This window comes from Scyliorhinus torazame, chromosome 2, assembly GCF_047496885.1.
Source record: "Scyliorhinus torazame isolate Kashiwa2021f chromosome 2, sScyTor2.1, whole genome shotgun sequence".
NCBI lineage: Eukaryota > Metazoa > Chordata > Chondrichthyes > Carcharhiniformes > Scyliorhinidae > Scyliorhinus > Scyliorhinus torazame.
The window spans coordinates 289,543,228-289,568,801 of NC_092708.1; the positions used below are offsets into that span (position 1 = coordinate 289,543,228).

Consider the following 25,574-nt stretch of genomic DNA (forward strand, 5'->3'; position numbering starts at 1 on the left):
ATGGTTAATATCCCGAGAACTGTATCTGTGTTTAAATTGTTCTCTGGTGACATTCGATGAATGGAGTGTAGAAGACAGCGCAATGTCCCATTCTGGCTCGGGATCTGTCACTGGGGGCATTTGTGGAGCTCCTGTTTGAGGGAAATGGTGAATTCCGGTTGTTGTGGTAAACTTTCTTGTTGAAGGTATTTTTGATTCAGACATTATTGATCCAGTAGATGTGTTGCATTGACTGTGGGGAATGTGGTTTAACCTTACAGTAGGTAATGTGTGGTTTCTAATTGAGCAGCTCTGGCACTGGGATTCTGGCCGCTGTTAACCATGTCTGTTCTGAGAATGGCGATCTTTTCTCTCGGTAAGTACCTCATTCCGATCAATAATTCAGCAAACAGTTGTGATGGTGCCAGTTAAGGAACTGGCGTTTCAATTGATTCCGAGATTGAGGGGACGGGGCGGAGAGAGCCACTGGACTCACCTAAAACTTGCCTGTAACACCAGAGCGATGTAGTGATAGAGAATAGTGGATTGGCTGTGTGGGAGTAATAGGTGCGATCCCGTGCCCCGAATTTACAACTGTACAATTCAGTCCAGGAGGGGAACAGCAGCCGGCCCAGGGGCTCTGTCCAGAGTATACATAGAACATAACAGCGCAGTACAGGCCCTTCGGCCCTCGATGTTGCGCCGTCCTGTGAAACCACTCTAAAGCCTATCTACACTCTTCCCTTGTCGTCCATATGTCTATCCAATGACCATTTGAATACCCTTAGTGTTGGCGAGTCCACTACTGTTGCAGGCAAGGCATTCCACGCCCTTACTATCTGAGTAAAGAACCTACCTCCCCTCAATTTAAAGCTATGTCCCCTCGTGCCAGCCATTTCCATCCGCGGGAGAAGGCTCTCACTGTCCACCCTATCCAATCCTCTGATCATCTTGTATGCCTCAATTAAGTCACCTCTTAACCTTCTTCTCTCTAATGAAAACAGCCTCAAGTCCCTCAGCCTTTCCTCATAAGATCTTCCCTCCATACCAGGCAACATCCTGGTAAATCTCCTCTGCACCCTTTCCAATGCTGCCACATCCTTCCTATAATGCGGCGACCAGAATTGCACGCAATATTCCAAATGCGGCCGCACCAGAGTTTTGTACAGCTGCAACATGACCTCATGGCTTCGAAACTCAGTCCCTCTACCAATAAAAGCTAACACACCGTACGCCTTCTTAACAACCCTCTCAACCTGGGTGGCAACTTTCAGGGATCTATGTACATGGACACCAAGATCTCTCTGCTCATCCACACTGCCAAGAATCTTACCATTAGCCCAGTACTCTGTCTTCCTGTTATTCCTTCCAAAATGAATCACTTCACACTTTTCTGCATTAAACTCCATTTGCCACCTCTCAGCCCAGCGCTGCAGCTTATCTATGTCCTTCTGTAACTTGTAACATCCTTCCGCACTGTCCACAACTCCACCGACTTTAGTGTCATCTGCAAATTTACTCACCCATCCTTCTATGCCTCCTCCAGGTCATTTATAAAAATGACAAACAGCAGTGGCCCCAAAACAGATCCTTGTGGTACACCACTAGTAACTGGACTCCAGTCTGAACATTTCCCATCAGCCACCACCCTTTGCCTTCTTCCAGCTAGCCAATTTCTGATCCAAACTGCTAAATCACCCTGAATCCCATGCCTCCGTATTTTCTGCAGTAGCCTACCGTGGGGAACCTTATCAAACGCTTTACTGAAATCCATCTTCACCACATCAACTGCTTTACCCTCATCCACCTGTTTGGTCATCTTCTCAAAGAACTCAATAAGGTTTGTGAGGCATGACCTACCCTTCACAAAACCGTGTTGACTATCTCTAATCAAATTATTCCTTTCCAGATGATTATACATCCTATCTCTTATAAACCGTTCCAAGATTTTGCCCACAACAGAAGTAAGGCTCACTGGTCTATAGTTACCGGGGTTGTCTCTACTCCCCTTCTTGAACAAGGGGACAACATTTGCTATCCTCCAGTCTTCTTGCACTATTCCTGTAGACAAAGATGACTTAAACATCAAAGCCAAAGGCTCAGCAATCTCCTCCCTAGCTTCCCAGAGAATCCTAGGATAAATCTCATCTGGCCCCAGGGGACTTATCTATTTTCACACTTTCCAGAATTGCTAACACCTCCTCCTTATGAACCTCAAGCCCTTCTAGTCTAGTAGCCTGAATCTCAGTATTCTCCTCAACAACATAGTCTTTTTCCTGTGTGAATATGGACAAAAAATATTCATTTAGCAGCTTTCCTATCTCCTCGGACTCCAAGTACAACATCCCACTACTGTCCTTGACTGGCCCTACTCTTACCCTAGTCATTCTTTTATTCCTGACATATCTATAGAAAGCTTTAGGGTTATCCTTGATCCTACCTGCCAAATACTTTTCATGTCTCCTCCTGGCTCTTCTTAGCTCTCTCTTTAGATCCTTCCTAGCTAACTTGTAACTCTTGAGCGCCCTAACTGAACCTTCATGTCTCATCTTTACATAAGCCTCCTTCTCACGGTTCCCTTGCTCGACCACTTCCTCCCTGCCTGACGGGTACATACTTATCAAGGACACGCAGTAGCTGTTCCTTGAACAAGCTCCACATTTCCATTGTGCCCATCCCCTGCAGTTTTCCTCTCCATCCGATGTATCCTAAGTCTTGCCTCATCGCATCATAATTGCCTTTCCCCCAGATATAACTCTTGCCCTGCGGTATATACCTATCCCTTTCCATCACTAAAGTAAACGTGACTTCCAGTTGCGGCTATGTGGAGCTAAGTTGCACATTCGGCGGCTCGGCGCGACTGTGGGTCACCTACAAGGACCGGCACCATTATTTTGAGTCTCCGGAGGAGGCGTGGGCCTTTGTTCAGGCCGAGAAGTTGGACACAGATTGAGGGTCGGGATGGGCGATTGGGGACTGCGGTTGATGTTACTTTTTGAGGGGGGGGCCTTTGCTCTTGGTTTCTTTTTCTCTGTGTTTTTCTCTTTCTGGTCGATGAGGGTGGTTGGGACGGGTTGGGCACTGTTCTGGTTGGGTTGGTCGGGGGGCTCCTGGAGGGGGGTAAGCAAACGGAACAAGGATGGATGGCCGGCGGTGAGATGGGGCCCCGCGGGGGAGGGGGAGGCCCGAGTCAGGGGCGAGGGGACTGGGCCTGTAAAAGGAGCTGCGTCAGAGGTGGCGGGGCCGGGTAGGTGGAAAGTGCGGGCTTTTCACCGTGCTGAAGACTGGAGGGGGCGGGGAAGCGAGGGTTGTTTCCCACGCTTAGGATGGAAGGGGGAGGTATGTGGATGGGGAACGGAGGAGGAGGGTGTGTCACACAATGGGAAGAGTCGAAGGAGAGGCGGGAGTGGCCCGGGGTCAGCAGGAGTCGCCGGGGTCAGCAGGAGTCAGCTGACTTGCGGAAGTGCAATGGGGGGAGTAAATCAGCTAGGATGGGTCCGAGCCAGGGGGGAATCGAGTTGCTGCTGCTATGGTCAAGGGGGAGCTGGACGAGTGGGGGGGGGGGGGGTCGAGACGGTGGTCTGCTGCCGTGGGGAACGGGCCGGGCGTGGGGTGCGGGCGCGTGGCTGGCCGAGGAGGGGGTTATGGCTAGTCGGCGTGGGAGGGGGGCGGGTAGCCCCCTGATCTGGCTGATAACCTGGAATGTAAGGCGACTGAACGGGCCGGTTAAGTGGGCCCGCGTGTTCGCGCACCTGAAGGGGCTGAAGGCGGATGTGGTTATGCTTCAGGAGACACACCTGAAGGTGGCAGACCAGGTCATATTGAGGAAAGGGTGGGTAGGTCAGGTGTTTCATTCAGGGCTGGATGCCAAAAATCGAGGGGTGGCGATCTTGGTGGGAAAGAAGGTGTCATTCGAGGCGTCGAGCAGTGTGGCAGATAATGGCGGGAGGTACATAATGGTAAGTGGTAAGTTGCAGGGAGAGAGGGTGGTACTGGTCAATGTGTATGCCCCGAATTGGGATGATGCGGGTTTTATACGGCGTATGTTGGGTCGGATCCCAGACTTTGAAGTGGGGGGCCTGATAATGGGGGGAGACTTTAACACGGTGCTGGATCCGGCACTGGATCGCTCCAGGTCGAGGACGGGTAGGAAGCCGGCGACGGCTAGAATGCTGAGGGGGTTTATGGACCAGATGGGAGGGTGGACCCTTGGAGATTTGCAAGGCCGGGGGCTAGGGAATTTTCATTCTTCTCACATGTCCATAAGGCTTATTCCCGAATCAACTTTTTTATTTTGAGCAGGGCGCTGATAGCGAGAATAGAGGATACCGAGTATTCGGCAATAGCCATTTCGGACGACGCCCCGCATTGGGTGGACTTAGAGCTGTGGGAGGAGAGGGACCAGCGCCCGTTGTGGCGCTTGGAGGTGGGGCTGTTGGCGGACGAGGAGGTGAGCGAGCGGGTCCGAGGAAGTATAGAGAGGTACCTGGAGGCCAACGATAACGGGGAGGTCCGAGTGGGGATGGTATGGGAGGCGCTGAAGGCGGTGGTGAGGGGCGAGCTGATCTCCATTAGGGCCCACAAGGAGAGGTGGGAGCGGGGGGGAGAGTGAGAGGCTGGTGGGGGAGATGGTGAGGGTAGACAGGAGGTATGCGGAAGAATCTGAGGAAGGATTGTTGAGGAAGAGGCGCAGCCTCCAGGCCGAATTCGACCTGGTGACCACCAGGAAGGCGGAGGTTTGGTGGAGGAAGGCCCAGGGGATTTACGAGTATGGGGAAAAGGCAAGCCAGATGCTGGCGCATCAGCTTCGGAAGCGGGACGCAGGTAGGGAGATCGGGGGAGTTGAGGACAGGGGAGGGAGCGTGGTGCGGAGTGGGGTTGGCATCAATGGGGTTTTCAGGGACTTTTATGAGGAATTGTACTGATCTGAGCCCCCACGGGAGGAGGGAGGGATGGGCCGCTTCCTGGACCAATTGAGATTTCCGAAGGTGGAGGAGGGACTGGTGGCGGGACTGGGGGCCCCGATTGGGTTGGAGGAGCTGGCCAAAGGGAGCATGCAGGTGGGGAAGGCACCGGGGCCGGACGGTTTCCCGGTCGAATTCTATAAAAAATATATGGACCTGTTGGGCCCGCTGTTAGTTAGGACCTTCAATGAGGCAAGGGAGGGGGGGCTTTGCCCCGGACGATGTCCCGGGCTCTGATCTCCTTGATCCTGAAGCGGGACAAGGATCCCCTGCAATGTGGGTCTTACAGACCGATTTCTTTGCTAAATGTAGATGCCAAGGTGCTGGCGAAGGTCTTAGCCACGAGGATTGAGGATTGTGTGCCGCAGATCATCCACGAAGACCAGACGGGGTTCGTGAAGGAGAGACAGTTGAACGCTAATGTGCGAAGGCTTTTGAACGTTATCATGATATTGGAGGGGGAGGCGGAGATAGTGGTGGCGATGGACGCTGAGAAAGCCTTCGATAGGGTAGAGTGGGGGTACCTGTGGGAGGTGCTAAAGAGGTTTGGGTTTGGGGAGGGGTTTATCAGGTGGGTTCGGCTGTTGTATGAGGCCCCGATGGCAAGTGTGACCACAAACAGGAGGAGGTCCGAGTACTTTTGGTTGCACCGAGGGACGAGGCAGGGGTGTCCCCTGTCCCCCCTGCTCTTCGCACTGGCGATTAAACCCCTGGCTATGGCACTGAGGGAGTCGAGGAACTGGAGGGGGTTGGTGCGGGGTGGGGAGGAGCATAGGGTGTCGCTCTATGCGGACGACTTGCTGCTATATGTGGCGGACCCGGTGGGGGGAATGCCAGAGGTAATGAGGATCCTTAGGGAATTCGGGGATTTTTCGGGGTACAAGCTCAACATGGGGAAGAGCGAGCTGTTCGTGGTTCACCCAGGGGACCAGGAGAGGGGTATTGGCGAGCTCCCACTAAAAAGGGCGGAGAGGAGCTTCAGGTGGCCAGGAGCTGGGGGGCCCTGCACAGGCTTAATTTCACAAGGCTGGTGGAGCAAATGGAGGAGGAGTTCAAGAGGTGGGACGCGTTGCCGCTGTCCCTGGCGGGTAGGGTGCAGTCAATCAAAATGACGGTGCTCCCAAGGCTTTTGTTCCTGTTCCAATGCCTCCCCTTGTTTATCCCGAAGGCCTTTTTTAGGCGGGTTAACAGGAGTATAATGGGGTTTGTGTGGGCGCGAGGGACTCCGAGGGTGAGAAGGGTGTTCCTGGAGTGGAGTAGAGATAGGGGGGGGGGGGGGGGCTGGCGCTGCCCAACCTCTGTGGGTGCTACTGGGCCGCCAATGCGACGATGGTGCGCAAGTGGGTGATGGAAGGGGCTGCATGGAAGAGGCTGGAGACGGCGTCTTGTGTGGGTACGAGTCTGGGGGCGCTGGCAACGGCGCCGCTGCCGCTCCCTCCAAGGAGGTATACCACGAGCCCAGTGGTGGTGGCTGCCCTCAAAATCTGGGGGCAGTGGAGGCGGCACAAGGGGGAAGTTGGGGCCTCGGCGTGGACCCCATTACGGGGGAACCACCGGTTCGCCCCAGGGAGAACAGATGGAGGGTTTTCGGCGTGGCACAGGGCAGGGATACGAAAGTTGGGGGACCTGTTTGTTATCGGGAAGTTCGCAAGCCTGGGTGAGCTGGAGGAGAAGTACGGGCTCCCCCTGGGGAACACCTTTAGGTACTTACAGGTAAGGGCGTTTGCCAGACGGCAGGTGGTGGAATTCCCACGGTTGCTGCCACACACAGTACAGGACAGGGTGCTCTCGGCGGGGGGGGTGGGGGGGGGGGGGGGGGGGGGGGGAGATCTCGGAAACTTACCAGGTGGAGGAGGAGGAGGCCTCGGTGGTGTAGGTGAAAGGTAAGTGGGAGGAAGAGTTGGGAGAGGAGATTGAGGAAGGGACGTGGGCAGATGCCCTAGGGAGGGTGAACTCTTCCTCTTCGTGTGCGAGGCTCAGCCTCATACAGTTTAAGGTGCTGCACAGGGCACAGATGACCGGGACAAGGATGAGCAGGTTCTTTGGGGGTGAGGACAGGTGTGTTAGATGCTCAGGGAGCCCAGCAAATCACACCCATATGTTCTGGGCATGCCCAGCGCTGGAGGACGTTTGGAAGGGCGTAGCGAGGATGGTATCGAGGGTGGTAGGATCCAGGGTCAAACCGGGCTGGGGGACGTTTGGAAGGGCGTAGCGAGGATGGTGTCGAGGGTGGTAGGATCCAGGGTCAAACCGGGCTGGGGGCTCGCAATATTTGGGGTGGCAGAGGAGCCGGGAGTGCAGGAGGCGAAAGAGGCCGGTATTCTAGCCTTTGCATCCCTAGTAGCCCAGCGAAGGATTCTTCTTCAGTGGAAGGATGCGAGGCCCCCCCAAGTGTGGAATCCTGGATCAACGATATGGCGGGGTTTATTAAGTTGGAGAGGGTGAAATTCGCCTTGAGAGGGTCGGTACAAGGGATCTTTAGGCGGTGGCAACCGTTCTTAGACTTCCTGGCAGAACGGTAGACATTGGTCAATGGCAGCAGCAACTTGGGGGGGCTTTACTTTATTCCTGTTTTTGTTCCTTACACTGGAGGGTCTGAGGGGGTGTATATACCTCTTGTGTTAAGTCGGGGTGTTAATGTTAATTTATTATTTATGTACAGGGGGGAGGGGGCATGGTGGGCTGCTTTTCTAGACTGTGTAGTGTACTTAACCCTGTTGGGTTCCTTTTTCATTTTGTTATTGATATTTTATGAAAACTTTAATAAAAATTATCTTTTTAAAAAACGTAATTGAATTGTGGTCACTATCACCAAAGTGCTCACCTACCTCCAAATCTAACACCTGTCTTGGTTCATTACCCAGTACTAAATCCAATATGGCCTCGCCTCTCGTTGGCCTATCTACATACTGTGTCAGGAAACCCTCCTGCACACATTGGACAAAAACGGACCCATCTAACGTACTCGAACTATAGCGTTTCCAGTCAATATTTGGAAAGTTCAAGTCCCCCATAACAACTACCCTGTTGCTTTCGCTCCTATCCAGAATCATCTTTGCAATCCTTTCCTCTACATCTCTGGAACTTTTCGGAGGCCTATAGAAAACCCCTAACAGGGTGACCTCTCCTTTCCTGTTTCTAACCTCAGCCCATGCTACCTCAGTCGACGTGTCCTCATCAAACGTCCTTTCTGCCACCGTAATACTGTCCTTGACTAACAATGCCACCCCTCCCCCTCTTTTACCACCTTCCCTGAGCTTACTGAAATATCTAAACCCCGGCACCTGCAACAACCATTCCTGTCCCTGCTCTATCCATGTCTCCAAAATGGCCACAACATCGAGGTCCCAGGTAGCAACCCATGCCACAAGTTCACCCACCTTATTCCGGATGCTCCTGGCATTGAAGAAGACACACTTTAAACCACCTTCCTGCCTGCCAGTACACTCATGAAACTTTGAAACCTTACTCATGACCTCACTACTCTCAACCTCCTGTATACTGGAGATACAATTCAGGTTCCCATCCCCCTGCTGAACTAGTTTAAACCCTCCCGAAGAGCATTAGCAAATTTCCCCCCCAGGATATTGGTACCCCTCTGGTCCAGGTGTAGACCATCCCGTTTGTAGAGGTCCCACCGACCCCACAATAAGCCCCAATTATCCAGAAATCTGAAACCCTCCCTCCTGCACCATCCCTGTAGCCATGTGTTCAACTGTTCTCTCTCCCTATTCCTCGTCTCGCTATCACGTGGCACGGCTAACAACCCAGAGATAATAACTCTGTTTGTCCTCGATCTAAGTTTCCACCCTAGCTCCCTGAATTCCTGCCTTACATCCCTATCCCTTTTCCTACCTATGTCGTTGGTACCTATGTGGACCACGACTTGGGGCTGCTCCCCCTCTCCCTTAAGGATCCCGAAAACACGATCCGAGACATCACGCACCCTGGCACCTGGGAGGCAACACACCAACCGCGAGTCTCTCTTGTTCCCACAGAATCTCCTATCTATCCCCCTAACTATGGAGTCTCCAATGACAATGCTCCACTCCTCTCCCCCTTCCCTTCTGAGCAATAGGGACAGACTCTGTGCCAGAGACCTGTACCCCATGGCTTACCCCTGGTAAGTCATCCCCCCCACCAGTATCCAAAGCGGTATACTTGTTACTAAGGGGAACGACCACAGGGGATCTCTGTACTGACTGCTTCCTCCCAGCCCCTCTCACCGTCACCCATCTATCTTCATTCTTCGGAGTAACTACATCCCTGAAGCTTCTATCTGTGACCACCTCTGCGTCCCGAATGATCCGAAGTTCATCCAGCTCCAGCTCCAGTTCCCTAACGCGGTTTCTGAGGAGTTGGAGATGGGTGCACTTCCCACAGATGAAATCAGCAGGGACACTGACGGCGTCCCGGGTAGATATTTCCGAGAATTTCATAGAATCTCTGCAGTGCAGAAGAGAAGCCATTTGGTATAGTGAGTCTGCACCAAACATCCGAAAGAATACCCTAACCAGGCCCATTCTCCCACCCTATCCCCATAACCCCGCCTGACCTTTTTGACACTAAGGGGCAATTTAGCATGGTCAATTCACCCAACCTGCACATCTCTGGACTGTGGGAGGAAATCGATCACTGGAGGAAACCCACACAGATATTTACAGTCACCCAAGGCCGTGATTGAACCCTGCTCCCTGGTGCTATGAGGTAGCAGTGCTAACCACTGTGTCCCCGTGCCACCCTAAGCCTATGAAAGTGATGAAGTGGCAGGTGAAGTAACTCTGCACAGCGGTGGGCACCAGGGCCCAAGGAAAACCAGAGTGCTGGTTCCTGAAGTTACAGAGATTTTCACAATGTTGTAATTTCCTTCAAATTTAAAGTTGCTCCATTCATTTAATCAATCGTTGTGAACACAAAATTGCCAATTTGCTCACTTATTTATGCTGTTCAATTCCCATTTTTAATGAAAAATTAGTTTTGTATTACTGGAGTTATTTCATGCCGTGTTTTGCTGCGACGGATTCTTGCACTTACCTTTGAAAGTGATGCTCTGGAATTATAAGATATTGTTCACTTTGATATGTGCAGGAGTCTTAACATTCACTTGGCCTGCAAAGGGAGAGCAAGGAGCAGGTAGGTTTTGTAAAAAAAATAATGATCTTCTGCATGTTTGGCCATGTTGCATATAAAAGATTTTAAAAGTACTGTACAAGCAATCAATCTATTTATTGGGGCTCAATAATATGCTCTTATACTGACCTCATTGCACCAGAGGCTCCATGAAGTCACACAATGTAAATGTAATTTCTTTGTGCATTGCCTATTCGACATGAAAGGGACAATTTCTGCTAGATTGCTAGGAGTTTACCATTTTGTGTCAATATGTTAAAATATGTTGAATGATGTCTTTGACCGTCCTGCTTCTTTGATGTTTGTTGCGATTATGTTACAAAGTATGTTTTGTTCTTCAAGTGCCAATTTCAATTGACTGTGGCACCAGGGCTACTCGCTACGAGGAGGATCTGGTGGATGTCCTGTGCCCACCGAGTTGTGATCACTCTCGGCTTTCAGTATGGGGATCTAGAGTGTATGCCTCAGTCTCCAGTATCTGTGCAGCTGCAGTTCACAGGTGAGACCTTCTAATGATACAGAAATGACCCCAAAGCTAATGAGTGAGACCTAAATGAGAAATTCATATTCACGAGCAATGTGTTAGGAAGCCATCCAAAACTCATGGTGACTTATACATATGAAATCTCAAGGAGACACTTGATAACTTGATAATCTCAAGGAGACACTTGGGGCAGCACGGTAGCATAGTGGATAGCACAATTGCTTCACAGCTCCAGGGTCCCAGGTTCGATTCCTGGCTTGGGTCACTGTCTGTGCGGAGTCTGCACGTCCTCCCCGTGTGTGCGTGGGTTTCCTCCGGGTGCTCCGGTTTCCTCCCACAGTCCAAAGATGTGCAGGTTAGGTGGATTGGCCATGTTAAATTGGCCTTAGTGTCCAAAATTGCCCTTAGTGTTGGGTGTGGTTACTGGGTTAAGGGGTTATGGGGATAGGGTGGAGGTGTGGGCTTCGGTAGGGTGCTCTTTCCAAGAGCCGGTGCAGACTCGATGGGCCGAATGGCCTCCTTCTGCACTGTAAATTCTATGAATTCTATGAATAAGAGAAAGTGTACATGATATTATGGAAATAATGCACTTGACTGTATTTTCCTTTGTAATATTTTCTTATCTGTCGATATACATTTTTAAAATTTTTGAATATTTGAACAAACAGCTGCCATTTGCAGATGATAGCGGAGAAATTAAACTCATGGCTGTCTATTTTGCACCTTTAAACCCAGCAGCTAAGGGTTGAAATTTGGGAGACAGTCCATCTCAGCCACCCAGTTAATGCCCAAGACATGTCTGATCCCAATTTTCAGATAAACCAGCAACCAGACTACCCACCTGAAACAGGTATAAGTCTGCTTAACTATCAAAGTCAGTGTACTTGATTCAGATACAAATGGCAGATCTTGCACAGCCAATCTATCAACCACAGAAATACAGCCTGGCCTGGCGCAGCATCTCAGGGTGCGAGATATCAGAATCTCAGTAGATTAAACATGCCCATCCAATGCAAAGCAAGTAAAATGTTGAAATAAGGAGCCAAAAAAGTAGAGGAAAAAAATTGATCAACCTGTAGAGTGTTCAATATATAGAGCACTACATCCACATCTGGTCACCAAGAAACAATGGAATCCAGTGCAGAAAAGAATTAAAGCATTGTCCCTGATGTTATGGCTCTGAATTATGAAGAAAGGCTTGAGAGGTTTTGACTTTTCAGTGAGGAAAGGAGACATCCGGAAGTCAAAAGACAAATTCAAACTACTAAAGGGGAACTGCAGATTTAATATCAGAAAGTTCTTCTTCACGAAGAGAGCAATTAACAATTGGGATGGATTTGAAAGCAGAGTGGCAAAAATGACAACATCAAAATCCTTTAAGAAACAAGTAGATGTAGATCAGAGCGAGTGAAGGGTTGTTTTTGATGGATGAATATAATGAGCTAGATGGTGTTAATTATCTGTAATTATACTTCAACCCTGTGACGTTCTCCCACTTCAGACCTCTTGATATCACACAACAAACTCAAGCTGTGCAAGTGTCACAGTAATTTTGTTTTAATTTGTTCATGGGATATGAGTGTCACTGATTACACCAGCATTTGTTGCCCTTCCCTGAATTGCCCTTGACAAGGTGATGGTGAGGTGCCTTCATGAATGGTTTCTGCCTGCTGCAGATGCATACGCAGTGCTATTAGGAAGTGCTATTATTCTCATTCTGTGGGAACGAGAGAGACTCGCAGTTGGTCTGTTGCCTCTCCGGTGCCAGGGTCCGTGATGTCTCGGATCATGTTTTCGGGATCCTTAAGGGGGAGGGGGAGCAGCAACAAGTCGTGGTCCACATAGGTACCAACAACATAGGTAGGAAAAGGGATGGGGATGTAAGGCAGGAATTTCGGGAGCTAGGGTGGAAACTTAGATCTAGGACAAACAGAGTTATTATCTCTGGGTTGTTACCCGTGCCACGTGCTAGTGAGACGAGGAATAGGGAGAGAGAGCAGTTGAACACGTGGCTACAGGGATGGTGCAGGAGGGAGGGTTTCAGATACCTGGATAATTGGGGCTCATTCTGGGGTAGGTGGGACCTCTACAAACGGGATGGTCTACACCTGAACCAGGAGGTACCAATATCCTGGGGGGGAAATTTGCCAATGCTCTTTGGGAGGGTTTAAGCTAATTCAGCAGGGGGATGGGAACATGAATTGCAGCTCCAGTGTACAGGAGGTTGAGAGTAGTAAGGTCATGAGTAAGGTTTCAAGGTCGCAGGAGTGTGCAGGCAGGAAGGTGGTTTGAAGTGTGTCTACTTCAACGCCAGGAGCATCCGGGATAAGGTGGGTGAACTTGCAGCATGGGACTTCGCTGTTGTGGCCATTTTGGAGACATGGATAGAGCAGGGACAGGAATGGTTGTTGCAGGTTCCGGGGTTTAGATGTTTCAGTAAGCTTAGGGAAGGTGGTAAAAGTGACACAGATAGGCCAACAAGAGGCGAGGCCACATTGGATTTGGTACTGGGTAATGAACCAGGCCAGGTGTTAGATTTGGAGGTAGGTGAGCACTTTGATGATAGTGACCACAATTCGGTTACGTTTACTTTAGCGATGGAAAGGGATAGGTATATACCGCATGGCAAGAGTTATAACTGGGGGAAAGGCAATTATGATGCTATTAGGCAAGACTTAGGATGGGGAAGGAAACTGCAGGGAATGGGCAGTTGAAATGTGGAGCTTGTTCAAGGAACAGCTACTGCGTGTCCTTGATACGTATGTACCTGGGAGCAAGTGAGGAAGGGAGGAAGTGGTCGAGCGAGGGAACCGTGGTTTACTAAAGTAGTTGAATCACTTGTCAAGAGGAAGAAGGAGGCTTATGTGAAGATGAGACGTGAAGGTTCAATTAGGGCGCTTGAGAGTTACAAGTTAGCCAGGAAGGACCTAAAGAGAGAGCTAAGAAGAGCCAGGAGGGGACATGAGAAGTCTTTGGCAGGTAGGATCAAGGAAAACCCTGAAGCTTTCGATAGGTCTGTCAGGAATAAAAGAATGACTAGGGCAAGAGTAGGGCCAGTCAAGGACAGTAATGGGAAGTTGTGCGTGGAGTCTGAGGAGATAGGAGAGGCGCTAAATGAATATTTTTTGTCAGTATTCACACAGGAAAAAGACAATGTTGTCGAGGAGAATACTGAGATACAGGCTACTAGACTAGACGGGATTGAGGTTCATAAGGAGGAGGTGTTAGCAATTCTGGAAAGTGTGAAAATAGATAAGTCACCTGGGCCGGATGGGATTTATCCTAGGATTCTCTGGGAAGCTGGGGAGGAGATTGCAGAGCCTTTGGCTTTGATCTTTGTGTCATCATTGCCTACAGGAATAGTGCCAGAAGACTGGAGGATAGCAAATATTGTCCCCTTGTTCAAGAAGGGGAGTAGAGACAATCCCGGTAACTATAGACCAGTGAGCCTTTCTTCTGTTGTGGGCAAAGTCTTGGAAAGCATTGTAAGAGATAGGATTTATAATCATCTAGAAAGGAATAATTTGATTAGGGATAGTCAACACGGTTTTGTGAAGGGTAGGTCGTGCCTCATAAACCTTATTTTGAGTTCTTTGAGAAGGTGACCAAACAGGTGGACGAGGGTGATGCGCGATCAATTACATTCAAGACGAAGTGATTTCATAACTGAAGGCTTTAATAGAACTTGTTCCCCAGCAGCTTCGGTACAGAAAGTGAAGGCTGCTGGGACAGCACCGTTTCTTATACTCCGCCTGTCAGGGCGGAGCTATGTAACAACAGCCAATGATAGACTCCCGGGTCTAACCAATGGTCATCAGCCTCTTAGGTACCACAATACCTGGTACTACCACATTCACCCCCTGTTAAAAAAGATTCCGGTGGGTGTGGTGGCCAGTGGTAACAGTCGCCTTTAACATGGTATGGAGGTACCGTGCTGTCGAGGATATTTACAAATGTTCGTTCACAGTTAAAGTCACAGAGAAGCAATCAGTCGATCGGCTGGCCTGGTCGTCCTTCGGTGTCTGGGCTTCGGTGGTGATTCTGGTGGTGGTCCCGGTGGCTGCGACTACGGGAGCGTGGTTTCGGCCTCCCTGGCAGCTTTGTCATCCCTCGGCGGCGCTGTTGGGGCAAACGGTTGACCCGGGGGGGGCGCCTGTAGGGGGCGTCGGTGGGTGGGCGGGCCTAGGCAGGAGCGACGGGGGTACTGACCCCTCCCACTGCTGTGGGGGTGGGGGTAATGGTTTGGGTGCGTGCGGGGTTCCGGCGGGCGCCAGGTCCCGAAGGGAGACTGTATCTTGCCAGCTGTCAGGGAAAGCCATGTAGGCGTACTGGGGGTTAGCGTGCAGCAGGTGGACCCTCGCTACCAACGGGTCCGACTTGTGTGCCCACACGTGCTTCCGAAGCAGGATGGGTCCAGGTGTCGCTAGCCAGGTTGGGAGTGAGGTCCCGGAGGAGGACCTCCGGGGGAAAGCAAGGAGACGTTCATGGGGTGTCTGATTTGTGGTTGTACAGAGCAGTGACCGGATGGTGAGGAGGGCCACCGGGAGGACTTCTTGCCAGCGGGAGACTGGGAGATCCCTGGAGCGTAGGGCCAGTAGAACAGTCTTCCAGACCGTTCCGTTCTCCCTCTCCACCTGCCCGTTTCCCCGGGGGTTGTAACTGGTCGTCCTGCTCGAGGCGATGCCTTTGCTGAGCAGGAATTGACGCAGTTCGTCGCTCATAAAGGAGGACCCTATCACTGTGTATGTACGCGGGGAAACCGAACAGTGTAAAGATACCCTGGAGGGCCTTGATGACGGTGGTTGTGGTCATATCTGGGCAGGGGATGGTGAATGGGAACCGGGAGTACTCGTCAATCACGTTCAGGAAATACGTGTTGCGGTCGGTGGAGGGGAGGGGGCCTTTGAAATCCATGCTGAGGCGTTCAAAGGGACGGGAAGCCTTTACCAGGTGCGCCCTCTCTGGCCGGTAGAAGTGCGGTTTGCACTCCACGCAGATTTGGCAGTCCCTGGTGACTGTCCTGACCTCCTCGATGGAGTAGGGCAGGTTGCGGGTCTTAATGAAGTGGAAGAAAAAAGTGACCCCCAGGTGGCAGAGGTCCTCATGGAGGGCTCGGAGGTGGTCCACTTGTGCAGTGGCACAAGTGCCGTGGGACAGGGCATCAGGAGGCTCGTTTAGCTTTCCCGGACGGTACAAGATCTCGTAGTTGAAGGTGGAGAGTTCTATCTCCAGCTGTGGATTATCGAACATGAAGGCAACCGACCGTTGGTCCGTGAGGAGAGTGAATCTCCTGCTGGCTAGGTAATGCCTCCAATGTCTCACAGCTTCTATTATGGCTTGTGCCTCTTTTTCGACCGAGGAATGGCAAATTTCGGAAGCATGGAGGGTACGGGAGAAGAAAGCCTGCCCGCCTGGTTGAGGGTGGCCGCCAGAGCTACGTCGGACGCATCGCTCTCGACCTGGAAGGGGAGGGACTCGTCGATGGCGCGCATCGTGGCCTTTGCAATTTCTGCTTTGATGCGGCTGAAGGCCTGGCGGGCCTCCGTCGACAGGGGGAAGGTTGTGGACTGGATTAGGGGTTGGGCTTTGTCTGCGTAGTTGGGGACCACTGTGCGTAATAGCTGAAAAACCCGAGGCAGTGCTTCAGGGCCTTGGGGCAGTGAGGGAGGGGGAGCTCCATAAGGAGGCGCATGCACTCAGGGTCGGGGCCTATAACTCCATTTCGCACTACGTAGCCTGGAATGGCTAGACGGTCGGTGCTAAACACGCTGTGCATTGGTTAGCATCCTTATTGTATGTCAGGTTAAGGATTTTCGCGGTATGGAGAAATTTGCGGAGGTTGGTGTCGTGGTCCTGCTGGTCATGGCCGCAGATGGTGACGTTATCCAGATACGGGATAGCATGTAAGCCGTACCGGTCAACCATTCGGTCCATCTCTCACTGGAAGACCGAGACCCCATTAGTGACACCAAAGGGAACTCTTAAAAATTGATAGAGCCGCCCATCTGCTTCGAAGGCAATGTACTTGCGGTCACTATTACGGAGGGGTAGCTGGTGGTAGGCGGACTTGAGATCCACTCTGGAGAAGACCTTGTGCAATCCTGTTTACCAGATCGGCTCTACGGGGTAGAGGGTACGCGTCCAGCTGCATAAACCTGTTGATGGTCTGGCTGTAGTCAATGACCATCCTATGCTTCTCCCCTGTCTTTACCACCACTACTTGAGCTCTCCAGGGACTGTTGCTCGCTTCGATGACCCCTTCCCTCACAGCCTTTGGACCTCTGACCTGATGAAGGTCCGGTCCTGGGCGCTGTACCGTCTTCTTCTGGTGGCGACGGGTTTGCAATCCGGGGTGCGGTTCGCAAACAGGGAAGGCGGGTCAACCTTAAGTGTCGCGAGGCCGCAGACAGTAAGGGGAGGTATAGGGCTGCCAAATTTAAAGGTCAGGCTTTGTAAATGGCATTGGAAGTCCAGCCCCAGGAGTGTAGCCGCGCAAGAGGTGCGGCAGGACATACAGGCAGAAATTGTCGAATTTCCTGCCTTGGACAGTGAGGTTCGCTAGGCAGAACCCCTTTATCTCCACCGAGTGTGACCCGGAGGCCAGGGAGATCCTTTGATTTACAGGGTGGGTTACAAGTGAACAGCGCCTTACCGTGTCGGGGTGAACAAAGCTTTCCGTGCTCCCAGAGTCAATCAGGCAAGACGTCTCGTGGCCATTGATGAAGACCGTCGTTGTAGCCGTTGCGAGTGTCCGAGGTCGACTTTGGTCCAGTGTCACCGAGGCCAGATGAAGCCGTTGCGAGTTCTGATCGGGCAGCGTGTAGTCGGCCGTGGGGGGAACCTGGGGCCCCATCCAAGATGGCGTCGGGGATGGACAAAATGGCGGCGCCCACCCATCCAGCATGGTGTCCGGGGGGCAAGATGGCCGCGCCCGTGGGTCGCACGTGGCCCTAGGATAGGGGGGTGGCGGTGAGCGCTGGCCGGTCGGGGCCTGAAGGGGAGGTTGCCGCGGCGGGCCGGAGTCGCTGGAGACCGCGGCCACGGCGCGAGCCTGGCAGACCCCCACAAAGTGGCCCTACTTGCCGCACCCTTTGCAGGTGGCGGTGCTGGCCGGGCAGCGCGGGCGGGGATGATTCGCCTGCCCGCAGAAGAAACAGCGGGGCCCGGCGGCGTTAGCGGGCCGTCTCGTAGCGCAGGTCTGCGGGGTCAGGGGGAAGGTCTGTGGAGCCGGCGCTGCGGGGTGCCACGCAGCCCAGGGGGCCGCTGCTGCGGGGTGCCACGCAGCCCAGGGGGCTGCCGCGCGGTCGGGCGCATCGGACTGCACGTTTTTGTAGGCAACGTCCATGGACCCTGCCAGGGCCCGTGCCTCTCTAAGTCCCAGGGTGTTCTTTTCTAGGAGTCTTCGTCGGATATCTAGGGAGCTCATACCTGCTACGAAAGCATCCCTGATTAAAAGTTCCGTGTGCTCGCTCCCCAAAACTTGCGGGCAGCCACAGTTTCGGCCCAGCACCAGTAGCGCCCGGTAGAAATCTTCCAACGATTCCCCGGGGCTTTACCGTCTAGTTGCAAGCAGGTGACGTGCGTAGACCTGATTTACAGGGCGGATATAATGTCCTTCTAACAGTTCGATCGCGGCATCATAGTCCTCCTCCGCCTCTTCGATAAGGGTGTAGATCCCAGGGCTGACCCTTGAGCGCAGGAGATGCATTTTCTGTCCTTCTGAGGGGGCGCCTCCGGCCGTCTCGAGGTAGCCTTTAACGCACGCCAGCCAGTGTTTAAATATTGCAGCCGAGTTCTCTGCGTGGGGGGCTGAGTTGAAGGCACTCTGGTGTGATTCGGAGATCCATCCTTCCAGCTTAAGTCTAGTAGATTAAATTGATGCACTCAAGACGAAGTGATTTCATAAATGAAATCTACTAGAACTTATTCCCCAGCAGCTTCGGTACAGAAAGTGAAGGCTGCTGGGACGGCACCGTTTCTTATACTCCGCCTCTCAGGGCGGAGCTACGTAACAACAGCCAATGGTAGACTCCCGGGTCTAACCAATGGTCATCAGCCTCTTAGGTACCGCAATACCTGGTACTACCACAGAGGGTAAAGCAGTTGATGTGGTGTATATGGATTTCAGTAAAGCGTTTGATAAGGTTCCCTACGGTAGGCTATTGCAGAAAATACGGAGTGAGGGTGATTTAGCAGTTTGGATCAGAAATTGGCTAGCTGTAAGAAGACAGAGGGTAGTGGTTGATGGGAAATGTTCAGCCTGGAGTTCAGTTACTACTGGTGTACCACAAGGATTTGTTTTGGGGCCACTGCTGTTTGTCATTTTTATAAATGACCTGGAGGAGGGCGTAGAAGGATGGGTGAGTAAATATGCGGATGACACTAAAGTCGGTGGGGTTGTGGACAGTGCGGAAGGATGTTGCAGATTACAGAGGGACATAGATAAGCTGCAGAGCTGGGCTGATAGGTGACAAATGGAGTTTAATGCAGAAAAGTGTGAGGTGATTCATTTTGGAAGGAGTAACAAGAATACAGAGTACTGGGCTAATGGTAAGATTATTGGTAGTTTGGATGAGCAGAGAGATCTCGGTGTCCATGTACATAGATCCCTGAAAGTTGCCACCCAGGTTGAGAGGGTTGTTAAGAAGGCGTACGGTGTGTTAGCTTTTATTGGTAGAGGGATTGAGTTTTGGAGCCATGAGGTCATGTTGCAGCTGTACAAAACTCTGGTGCGGCTGCATTTGGAGTATTGCGTGCAGTTCTGGTCGCCGCATTATAGGAAGGATGTGGAAGCATTGGAAAGGGTGCAGAGGAGATTTACCAGGATGTTGCCTGGTATGGAGGGAAGATCTTATGAGGAAAGGCTGAGGGAGTTGAGGCTGTTTTCGTTAGAGAGAAGAAGGTTAAGAGGTGACTTAATTGAGGCATACAAGATGATCAGAGGATTAGATAGGGTGAACAGTGAGAGCCTTTTTCCTCGGATGGTGATGTCTAGCACGAGGGGACATAGCTTTAAATTGAGGGGAGATAGATATCGGACAGATGTCAGAGGCAGGTTCTTTACTCCAAGAGTAGTAAGGGCGTGGAATGCCCTGCCTGCAACAGTAGTGGACTCGCCAACATTAAGGGCATTTAAATGGTCATTGGATAAGCATATGGATGATAATAGAATAGTGTAGATGGGCTTTAGAGTGGTTTCAACATCGAGGGCCGAAGAGCCTTTACTGCGCTGTACTGTTCTATGTAGAATTCAAGGCTTTTGGCCTTGTGAAGGAGTGGTGATATATAGTTCCAAGTCCGGTTGATTTGTGGCATTTACTGTCTTTGTGAGGGATGTATTGTCCACTGTCAAAATAATATTCCAAACAGCCATGATTCAGGAAGGGAAAACTTAAATAATATCACTTTTCCCTAATCCCGCAGCCCAAAGATTGAAAACAGCTTATTTGCTTTCCTCCCCATCATCCCTATCTTTGCTGACATACTGCTTTTCCACAATGCCCAGAAATCCCCTGAATATATGGACAAGAGTATTTAGGTGGCCCAATGGTTCTCATTGCTACCTCACAGTGGCAGGGACCTGGGTTCAATTCTAGCCTTGGGTGACTGTATGGAGTTTGCTTGTTCTCCTCGTGTCTGCGTGGGTTTCGTCCGGGTGCTCCGGTTTCCTCCCACAAGTCCCGAAAGACGTGCTATTAGGTGAATTGGGCATTCTGAATTCTCCCTCTGTGAACCCGAACAGGCGCCAGAATGTGGTGACAAGGGGCTTTTCACAGTAACTTCATTGCAGTATTAATGTAAGCCTACTTGTGACAATAAAGATTATTATGATTATTATTTTGGGCAATTTGAATCCCCAAGTAGCAGAATTTGTTTTGAGCTTGTTTGAACGGCAGTCCATCCAGCTCTGCTCCTCTGCCTTGCGGGTTCACCAGGAAGATTTCACTTTTGTTCAGGTTGAGTTTAGAGCCGAGAAGGCTCCAAACTGTTTCAGGAGCCTCATGATCCCCTCCATGCTGCTTTGGTGCTCCCAAGACATAGAGGAGCAGGTCATCTGCATGAAGTGAGATTCTGTGCTCTCTGTCTCCTCTTCCAATTTTTCACCTTTCTGAGGGTGACTGCCAGTGGCTCAATTGCCAGGGTGAATGGAAGTGGACACGGTTATCCCTGCCTTGTGCCCCTGTGTAGCTGGAAGTATTTAGAACTGACCATGTTAGTTTGCACACTCGCCATGGAAATTTCACCCATGCAGTGAACTCCACTCAAGCCTAAACCACTCCAGTACTTCTGAGGTACTTCCACTTGACTCTATCAAAGGCCTTTTCTGCATCCAGGGAGGTGATCACTTCTGGTGTTCTCTCCCACGGTGGGGTCATGATCATGTTCAGCAGGTGCCTGAGGTTCGATGTTAGCTGCCTACCCTTAACAAAGCTCGTCAGATCCTCTGCGACCACCTCTGGTGTGCAGCTCTCCAGTCGCCTAGCCAGGATCTTGGCCAGGATTTTTCCGTCTCCGTTGAGCAGCAAGACGGGCCTGTTGGACCTGCATTTGTTCGGGTCATTGTCTTTCTTGGGTATCAGTGCGATTGAGGCTTGTACTAGTTTGTGAGTCTGTGAGTATCTCCCGGAAGTGCGGGGCCAGTGCTGCCGTGGATTTTTGTTGAAGTCTGCCGGGAATCCATTTTCCAGTTCCAACCACCTTTTCCTATCCAAAAGTGTATCAGGTCCACAGCAGCTACAGAGTTTACTCCTCGGGGACTGGGGATATCCACTGAAGCAGTGACAGATGACTCCGGTGCGGAGGCCACAAGAGTGCAGCTGAGACCAGATATAACTCATGCTGCCACTCACACTTTGGTGGAGCAGACTATCCGGTTGAATCCAGGTATGTTGCACATTGGTCATCTACTGTGCACTTCACAACTTGGCACTTTGATGTGGTGAGGAGCTCCCTGAAGAGAAGCATCTTCCGATGAGGAGGATGTCAAGGTGGATGAGGAAAATGGGGAGGAGGCCGCCCGTGTGGTAATGACGATGGCAAGGTACAGTAGACCAGCTCGGGATGTGCTCATTGCCTCCCGATTCATGGATGATGAAGATTAGATAGATTCCAATGATAGATTCCATCCTACTGAAGTCCCTTCTATGAGCATTGCTCTCTACTCTGATAAGACTCATGCCATGGTGAGGGGAGCAGTTGCCCAAAGCCCCTACATTGCAGGAGGATGTCGACGACTTGCAGTGGGGTCAGTGCATTGTTCCTCAAAGAGCTACTCTGAATATTTGACTCCTGTCTGGCTGGACGTAGCTTGCTTACTCTCAATGACCAGGGTCATATCAGGGTTAATTCCACCTCTCCTGATCGAAGCTACTCCCTAGCGATCCTTGAGGTTCAGTGTCACCGGAGGCTGAGGTTAACGTTTTAATGGTCAGGCAGCTTGCCAACATGTGCAGAGTGCACACATTGACGGGTGAGTGATGGTATCACTGCACATTGTCGTCCTCATTCCCTACGAGGAACAGGTGTGACTGACGAGTTTCACTGAGGGAAAAGCAGATATGTGCTGGCAACACTGAGGGGACAACACAAAAGTGCTGGCAACACTGAAAACAATACCTGGACGAAGCTCTGAACTGAGCATCCAGCCTTTCTGTGGAACAGGAATCCAGTTGTTTATTTGAGTGGCATCACCGGAAGACATCTCATCAAAACAAGGAACCATAAAGAGGGTGCAATGAGTGAGAATTAATTTGCAGACGTGGGTGCCATCTACAAGTGCCCAGCACACACACTGTGCAGCTAGATCTTCTTAATCTTCCTTACCCCGCCACTCTATGATCTTCTTAATCTTCCTTACCCTGCCACTCTATGATCTTCTTAATCTTCCTTACCCCGCCACTCTATGATCTTCTTAATCTTCCTTACCCTGCCACTCTATGATCTTCTTAATCTTCCTTACACTGCCACTCTATGATCTTCTTAATCTTCCTTACCCTGCCACTCTATGATCTTCTTAATCTTCCTTACCCCGCCACTCTATGATCTTCTTAATCTTCCTTACCCCGCCACTCTATGATCTTCTTAATCTTCCTTACCCCGCCACTCTATGATCTTCTTAATCTTCCTTACCCCGCCACTCTATGATCTTCTTAATCTTCCTTACCCCGCCACTCTATGGTCTTCTTAATCTTCCTTACCCTGCCACTCTATGATCTTCTTAATCTTCCTTACCCTGCCACTCTATGATCTTCTTAATCTTCCTTACCCTGCCACTCTATGATCTTCTTAATCTTCCTTACCCTGCCACTCTATGATCTTCTTAATCTTCCTTACACCGCCACTCTATGATCTTCTTAATCTTCCTTACCCCGCCACTCTATGATCTTCTTAATCTTCCTTACCCTGCCACTCTATGATCTTCTTAATCTTCCTTACACCGCCACTCTATGATCTTCTTCATCTTCCTTACCCTGCCACTCTGTGATCTTCTTAATCTTCCTTACCCGCCACTCTATGATCTTCTTAATCTTCCTTACCCTGCCACTCTATGATCTTCTTAATCTTCCTTACCCCGCCACTCTATGATCTTCTTAATCTTCCTTACCCTGCCACTCTATGATCTTCTTAATCTTCCTTACCCCGCCACTCTATGATCTTCTTAATCTTCCTTACCCTGCCACTCTATGATCTTCTTAATCTTCCTTACCCTGCCACTCTATGATCTTCTTAATCTTCCTTACCCTGCCACTCTATGATCTTCTTAATCTTCCTTACCCCGCCACTCTATGATCTTCTTAACCTGCCTTACCCTGCCACTCTATGATCTTCTTAATCTTCCTTACCCTGCCACTCTATGATCTTCTTAATCTTCCTTACCCTGCCACTCTATGATCTTCTTAATCTTCCTTACCCTGCCACTCTATGATCTTCTTAATCTTCCTTACCCTGCCACTCTATGATCTTCTTACTCTTCCTTACCCTGCCACTTTATGATCTTCTTAATCTTCCTTACCCTGCCACTCTATGATCTTCTTAATCTTCCTTACCCCGCCACTCTATGATCTTCTTACTCTTCCTTACCCTGCCACTTTATGATCTTCTTAATCTTCCTTACCCTGCCACTCTATGATCTTCTTAATCTTCCTTACCCTGCCACTCTATGATCTTCTTAATCTTCCTTACCCCGCCACTCTATGATCTTCTTAATCTTCCTTACCCTGCCACTCTATGATCTTCTTAATCTTCCTTACCCTGCCACTCTATGATCTTCTTAATCTTCCTTACCCTGCCACTCTATCTTGATGCATCCTTAACATCCACAGCAGAGGTGGGGTAGCCTGCTAACCGCTATGTCCTGTTGTTTGTAACGATCTGTTGTTTGACCTTTGGAGGGCAGAGACCTGGAAGGCCGGCCTGCTTTTGGGGTGCTGTGTATGGCAGTGCCACCCTACTCAGCCTGTGGATTTGGAGCTGAAGCAATCACAAGAAGAGGGGATTCGATGGGTGGGACACTCCTGGAGTTACCCAGATGGATGGCCCCAGTATCTACATCTTTTCTCCTCCTTCCTATGTATACCGGAGAGCCCCTGACTTCTTGTACTAGAGGGCCAGCTGGAGTAAGCTTGAGAAACCCCCGCCACCTCTGGCACTGGCGTTTGTGGTAGCATGCTCCAGGGGCCCAGGTTCGATTCAATCAGGGGAGTCTTGCCTCCCTTCCCGATGTTGCCAGCTTTGCCTTTGTAGCTCCAACAACCGAGGTATGACCAAGTCCAGAGGCTCGTTATCTGACTGGGCCTCAGCAGATCCCTGGCCTCCAGCAATCTATTGTGTGCCGACACTCTGGACCATTCCTGCCACTACCTGTTGTGGATCAGAGAGAGCAAGGTGCTCACCAGATTGTGATTCCGAGGCCTCTCGACTAATGAGTCTGATGTACCGTCAATTACCACGAGACGAGAATAGTTGGGGGGGGGGGGGGTCGGGTCGGGGATAGTGGGTGGGGACCCAGCGGGTCCCAGGTCCCAGAGGGAGACTGTGTCTTGGCGCCAGTCACAGTGTGCCACGTAGGCGTACTGCGGGTTTGCAAGTAGGAGGTGGACTTTTTCAACCAAGAAGTCCGATTTATGGCTCCGCACATGCTTCCGGAGGAGGAAGGGTCCAGGAACTGTCAGCCATGTTGGGAGCGAGACCCCGGAGGTGGACTTCCTGGGGAAGGCAAACACCTGTTCGTGAGGGGTCTCATTAGTCGCGGTGCAGAGGAGCGATCGGATGGAGTGGAGCGCGTCGGGGAGGACCCCCCTGCCAGCGGGAGACCGGGAGATTTTTAAACCGCAGGGCCAGCAGGACGGCCTTCCAGACCGTCCCGTTCTCCCTCTCCACCTGCCCGTTTCCCCGGGGGTTGTAGCTGGTCGTCCTGCTCGAGGCGATGCCCTTGCTGAGCAGGAACTGACGCAGCTGATCGCTCATGAAAGAGGACCCCCGATCGCTGTGGATATAGGTGGGGAAACCGAACAGAGTGAAAATGCTGTGCAGGGCTTTGATTACCGTGGCAGAAGTTATATCGGGGCATGGGATGGTGAAAGGGAACCGGGACTACTCGTCAATCACGTTCAGGAAGTACGTGTTGCGGTCGGTGGAGGGGAGGGGCCCTTTGAAGTCCACGCTCAGGCAATCAAAGGGGGGGGAGGTCTTCATCAGGTGCGCTCTATCTGGCCGGTAGAAGTGCGGCTTGCACTCTGCGCAGACTTGGCAGTCTCTGGTGACGGTCCTGACCTCCTCAATGGAGTAGGGCAGGTTGCGGGCCTTGACAAAATGGAAGAACCGGGTGACCCCCCCGGGTGGCAGAGGTCATAGTGGAGAGCCCGGATACGGTCCACTTGTGCGCTGGCACATGTACCGCGGGATAGGGCGTCAGGGGGCTGCCCCGGGCGATACAAGATCTCATAGTTATAGGTGGAGAGCTCGATCCTCCACCTCAAGATCTTGTCATTTTTGATCTTGCCCCGCTGTGTATTATT

At 51.2% G+C, this 25,574-nt stretch overlaps 1 protein-coding gene across 1 annotated transcript in view; it reads left to right on the top strand.

The window, feature by feature from the left end:
* The first annotated feature begins 292 nt into the window (after positions 1 to 292).
* Positions 293 to 25,574, top strand: part of coch (coagulation factor C homolog, cochlin (Limulus polyphemus)) — a 192,620-nt gene continuing 167,338 nt past the window's right edge. The window contains exons 1-3 of the mRNA XM_072488123.1: positions 293 to 355; positions 10,032 to 10,076; positions 10,416 to 10,572. Of these exons, the coding sequence (XP_072344224.1) occupies positions 322 to 355; positions 10,032 to 10,076; positions 10,416 to 10,572 (236 nt within the window). The 5' untranslated portion in view covers positions 293 to 321. The remainder of the gene's footprint in view (positions 356 to 10,031; positions 10,077 to 10,415; positions 10,573 to 25,574) is intronic.